The sequence below is a fragment of the Psammomys obesus genome, unplaced genomic scaffold (assembly GCF_907164565.1).
Source record: "Psammomys obesus unplaced genomic scaffold, mPsaObe1.curated_primary_1811, whole genome shotgun sequence".
In the NCBI taxonomy this organism is placed as follows: Eukaryota; Metazoa; Chordata; class Mammalia; order Rodentia; family Muridae; genus Psammomys; species Psammomys obesus.
Genome location: NW_026596091.1, coordinates 10,456,460 through 10,462,459, shown reverse-complemented (window position 1 = coordinate 10,462,459; position 6,000 = coordinate 10,456,460). Strand labels below are relative to the sequence as shown.

Here is a 6,000-nt window from a genome sequence, read left to right as displayed (position 1 = left end):
AGTACAGTTCCTCTTGCTGTGGTGACCCCAGACCATAAAATGATTTTCATTGCTACTTCATAACTGTTAGTTTGCTGCTGTTATGAACAGTAAAGTAAATATCTGTGTTTCCCTTTTCTCTGTAAAAAGGCCATTCAACCCCCAAATGCACCCACATTGGCTTATAATACCATCTGCCCAATAAAAATATTACAATGGCCAGACCCCAAAGTAAAAACAGATATGACATAGTGTGAAAAGCATCTCTTTTCAGGTATTCATTGGATTTTATTTAAACTGGCGGGATTGTTTGCTCATGGCCACAAGTATACTAAGTCATATGTCCATGCTCTTGAATCTCAGACTCTGGCTTGCCACGTGGCTTGCGTTGGTCACTAGGAAATAAGCAAATGTAACAACGGAAGTTTTAGAGGACCTCAAGCTTGGTCTTCATCTTCTCCTACTGCCCTAAGTGAGGAAACCCAGGGAAGCAGCCTGGGGGAAAAACCCTGATATGTCAACTTGCCTGCCGCCACACCACAGGAAAGGCAATGGGTTCAACACATTGTCTAAGGTCAGTTATCTTTTTCTGACTGAATCCTTCAGAAACTTGGAAAAGGCTTTCTCAAAAGAGGTACTGGTGTGCCCTCGTGAGCACTATTCATCAACTTGACACAGCCTAGAGTAACTGGGACACCTCAGCGGTGGGACGACCCGGATCAGATTGTCCTGCAGCCATGTGTGTGAAGGATTATCTTGATTGATAATTGAGGTGGGAATGCCCGACCCACTGTGGGTGGCATCGTCTCTAGGCGGTGGGCCTATCTACATCCAGGAAGCAGTGCTCCTCCAGATTGCTGCCCTGACTTCCCGCAATGATGGAGCATCTATGGGAGTGTATGCTAAAAGAAACTCTTTTCTCCACCAGGCCGCTTTTGCTCTAATTTTTTCCCACAGCAGCAGAAAAGCAAATATAAGGTGTTAAACTTTGTTCAACATGAATAAAAATAGGTGCAACTCGATGCTAGAGCATTCACTTAACAGACACAAGACCGTAGGTTCAATTTTTCCGCCAACTGAAGAACACAATGATAACAAGCCATTGACACAGTTGGCCCCCTATCTACCAGAGCCTTGAAGATTAGGAGCTAACAGAGTAATATACAAAACCTACAGATGGAATCTCTCAGAGGAAGGCAGAGGTGGACAGGAAGCCAGCACTTCCAAAACAGGGGTGGGAGCAGCCATTGCTGCAGCTTGGGTACAAGAATGGCTAAGCTTGTGTGTGTATGTGTGTGTGTCGACATTCAGCAGAATTTAACATCAGTAATAACCTGCAGTAAAGCCGGTCCTGGGCCCATTTTCACCTCTTGAGTTGCTGAAGACAGTGTGTTCGGACAAGCGATGCCCTGAAGAATGATGGCAGACTCAGCAACACATCTCGGGCAAGCTCAAGATGCTGGCAAGAGTGTTAGTTAACCAGCTGCAGGCTTTCTAGCCACACCAGCACATGCAGTGTTATGTGCATGTTTACAGTGATGGGTGCAAAGTCATCAACCTCAGCCCCGGGACGCCAAGGGGTCATGTGACCCTTCTGCACAATCATGCAAAGCCTTCCCACAAGGTTCTTTATGTGTTTGGGGGAGAAACAGAGATTGGGCAATGCATCCATGGGCCCCGTCTGACGTGTGTCAACAAAGCTCATTTTAATGATTACCTATTGCAGACAGTGGGTTGACCCCCTCCCTGCACCCTCATGCCTCATCTGTGCAATGAGAGACTGCTTAGTAAAGTCACTAAGCTATGGGAAATGACAGGACTAATTTCAGACTTCAACTTGAGTACATCACCAAGCATTTCGGAGATGTGTATAGGGATCAGAGAAATAGGAAAAGTCACGGCTGAGACAAGGGCAATCATTATACTCATCCCCTAACTCCTTTTCATTTTAGAGGGGTGGTTTAATCCCCCTGTAGTTAATAGGACATAGATAACCTCTGTAGTTAATGGCTTCCTGCCTGCTCATTATTCTCATTTCTCCCTCCCTCCCTCTGTCTCTCTCTCTCTGTCTCGTGTGTGTGTGTGTGTGTGTGTGTGTGTGTGTGTGTGTGTGTGTGTGTGTACATGAATGTCTATGTGTGTAGACTTGCTCATGCTGGCACATGTAGAGCCCAAAGGTGGAGGTTAAAATGTCTTCTTCTATCAACTCCCCACCAAACATCATGTTTGTGGGGTGGGGAGGGAGCCAGGGTCTCATACTGAACCTGGAATTCACTATTTTGCTAGACTGGCTGAACAATGAATCCCCAGGAGCTGTTTCTGTCCCCCAGCACTGAGGATAAGGGGCCCACCACCATGCTTGACTTTTTTACCCTGATGCTGGAGAACTGAACTAAATTTGGATCTTCGTGTTTATGCAACCCCTGAACTAGTTCCCCTTGCTTAAGACATTTCTATGACTCAATTAGCAGAAGGAGGAGAGGCTTAAGAACAAATTCTGACTCAAAACATACTTGTCAGATTATGGTATAGTACAATCAGCCAACTAGAGAGTTTCCCAAGACAATTTTTTTTCCTTTTAAAAGTTCACAAAAATCTAATGTGTTTTTTGTTTTGTTTTGTTTTGTTTTGTTTTGTTAAGAAAAATGTTCTGAACTGACTCTCCTAATACTAAGACTAAAAACAGACCTATGAAACTATGGCTGTTTTTAAGAGTAGGTAAGTAGCCTCTTTATATTAAGGAAACTCCCCAGCCAGAAGGCACCTGGTACCCCTCAAACCATGGCAACAAGAACAGAGCTCTGGGTTCCATGACTGCATTGCTGTCCCAGGCCTAAGCAGAGCAAGTTTGAAAAGTTCTACACATCCCGGGAGGTTCCTAGGCCTCTCCTTCAGCACCCCACTGCTGTGCTCTGCTCATGCTCCTCTGATGTGCCTGTCCCTGAGGAAGCCTGTTAAAGATCGTCAGACTCAGGGATCGTGGTTGAATTCTTTCGCAGGGATTCTAGTGAAAACGCCGTTGGGGAAAGCGGTCTGGATTCTGGAATGTGCTCCATTCTGTATTTCTCGATGTATGGTGAAGCAACTTCCCAAACCTGAGAGGCAAGGAGGGAACAGAGTCAAAAGAAGGACAAGGTTGTTTCTACATGCTCTGATGAAACATGAGCTTTGCCCCGCTCGAAGCAACCCTGCACCTGGCCAAACACACAGCAGCACCTTTCTTGCTTTGTTGTTGTTTTGTTTTGTTTATTTTTTTCTTCAGCTATTTGACACAGAGTCTGTATCAATTAGTTTCTGGATACATTAAAGAGTTTTTACATACAAAGTCCAAAACCATGCTCATGTTTTTAAAAGGTTTTAAAGCTGTTTCCTCCTCCAGAGCAAATCCACAAAAAACAACAAAACCTTGGCCACTCAGAGTGAAATTCCATGTGCATAGGGAGGGTATGATACAGTGTGAGGCTCAGAAGCTAACCAGTGGTACAGTGAATTCCCCCAAGGCTGTGTTTCTATGGCCACAGGTATTCAAAAACGGCACATCAGTTGGCTCCCACCCTTTACCGGAGAACTATGGGATGGAAGCTAAGTGTGCATACATTGATAAGAGAGCCACATGCATATTCAAGTTTTCCTCTTCATCTGCCAGCCTATTTTCTTAAGGTCCCATTTTTTGCTTTGTAGCTCCTCCCCCACCCTCTGCTCTCACTTTCCCTCCCAAGCCAGTGGCCCCTGACAGCCAAGGAATCTATGGCCTCATGAAATATATTCTTAGCTAGTGTGGCAGCTCCTGCCTTGATCCTAACACTCTTGTTTCTGGAATATGCTGAGGGAAGAAGATTGCCATGAACTTGAGGCCATTCAGTGCGTTCTGAGTCAGCCTGAGCTGCATAGCTCCAGATACTGTCTTAAAAAACAAATCCAAAAAAAGAATGTTTATTCTTTCACAAGCTAGCCCCTCACATACCTTTGTACTGGTGGCAGGGAAGAAATGTCCCATCAAAGGATATGGGGTTTACTTCAAAATAAGAGATGTGACGCTTTTCAAGGAAAGCTTGTTCCCCCAGAGCAGAGTGACAGTTCTAAGGGAAATCAAGTGACTCTAGGGCATGGGACACTAATGACTCAAAAATTTTAAAGCATTAAAAAATGTGCACACACATACACATATACATAAAAGGTATTATATGTATTAAATATGTGCTATACATACACTTTAGTAGACATATTTAAGTACATATGTAATATATACATTTGTATTAATTTGTATTGTGTGTGTGTTTTAAAAGATGACCTGGCCTTTTAGGCCTCTGAGTCTATGGTCAATATAACCAAAGGAGATAAGCACTAACAAAAACTATATCTTGCCTAAATAGTCAGGTACAGGGATACAGTGGAGCCCCGGCACTTCACAGTGTCCTCTTCCCTTGGTGGTGGCGGCTGTGCTAACATCAGCAGGACAAAGTATTTTAGCAGAGGACAATCGTACAGAAGGTTAATAAACCACTGTCCTCATACCCTCCTCGGGAATACTCTCTCCACACTCCATTTAAAACCCACTTCTTCTAATCCTTCCACAGTCACTATCTGGGTCCAAGCTGGGACTATCAAATGTCCTTTAGCCACTTTGCGGATCAGCTCTATATCTTTGTGTTCTCCTCCTAGAAACAGCCAGGAGAGAACAGCTGAGCCCCCACTTCACTTCCCCACAGCCGCAAAGCTGTCAGCTTGCCTTTTGCTCCAGCAGCAGCCTGTGTGCTGCCTCAATGTCTGGGGCCATGAAGCGGTCTTTTATCCAGGGCCTACAGAGAAAGCAGATCAAGCCATCAGCTACAACCCCGCGTCCGTAGACACCCACCATTCTGATGTGGAGTCAGTCCCAGAGATCTGTTGACTCTACCTTGCCACAGAGCGCACCAGGTCGTACACCTTCTCTAGTGGGGTGGTTGTTTTCAGGGGGCGTAGAAACTCTATGCCCTGGCAGGCAGCAAGAAGCTCAATGGCCAGCACTAAAATAAAAACGTATCAGCAGAAATTAGTTAAAATCTGGCCTTATCCTTACGGGGCTGAAATCACCCACAGTTGCAACTATCAGGAGCCAACCACGAGGTCGGTTGGTTTTCTGTTTTGATGGAATGAAGCTGCCTTACTACTGTGCTATTAGCTTTTCGTTGTTGTTTTGTGTTGAGACAGGACCCCGAGTACCCCAGGCTGGCCTCCAACTCATTTTGCAGCCAAGAATAAGAATTGATCCTCCTGCCTTCACCTACTAGGGATAGCATCACAGGCATGCACTATTACAACCAGTTTATGTGGTTCTGGGGTTGAACCCAGAGCCTGCGCATGCTAGGAGCAGGCAGTTCACCAACTGAGCTACATACATCTCCAGCCCTGAATTGGTTTTTAGCTTCTTTCTCTAACCCCCTGGTTGTATCTTCATTGATGAGCTGGAAAATCTGACCAGGACAGATTAGCATCCTTCTTAACCTACTCCGGGAACTACCCAATAGACTTCACTGGCACATCTGCCAGGTTTGTGTCATGTGGATAGGGAGGGAAGTCAGCACAAGTACCCCAATCTCTGCTTGGAGCCCTAGTTTTACTAAATAAAGACGTGATTTTTCTTTTAGGTCCATGGTGGATTATTTGTCCTCTCTCCCTCTCTGTACCCACATGGATTTGTAATGTGCTGCATAAACTGCAAGGCAAGAAGTCAGATATTTGGAATGCACCATCTGGGCTACCCACTGTGAACTGCAGTTGTCAGGGAGAAAAGAAAACCACACCCATGTTAACGACTCTACAAAGCTAATGGACTGACTGACTACTGAGGGTTGCACTGCTGCAAACCCAAACCCAACCATCTTGGGCTAGCACTAGTCCACATGACAGCCACCCACTGCACTGCCCAGCCCTGTGTCCTCGTGACTATCACATGAAACCTTTTGGGACATGTTAACTTAACGTATCACTGTCTCTATCCAACCCCAAAGCTAAGAATGGTACTAAATAGCATCTGAGACT

At 45.2% G+C, this 6,000-nt stretch overlaps 1 protein-coding gene across 1 annotated transcript in view; it reads right to left on the bottom strand.

Moving 5' to 3' along the window:
• Positions 1-242: 242 nt before the first annotated feature.
• Hal (histidine ammonia-lyase) overlaps positions 243-6,000 on the bottom strand; it is a 30,709-nt gene continuing 24,951 nt past the window's right edge. The window contains exons 18-20 of the mRNA XM_055627851.1: positions 4,877-4,985; positions 4,709-4,778; positions 243-3,074 (exon numbers count right to left, since the gene is read on the bottom strand). Of these exons, the coding sequence (XP_055483826.1) occupies positions 2,934-3,074; positions 4,709-4,778; positions 4,877-4,985 (320 nt within the window). The 3' untranslated portion in view covers positions 243-2,933. The remainder of the gene's footprint in view (positions 3,075-4,708; positions 4,779-4,876; positions 4,986-6,000) is intronic.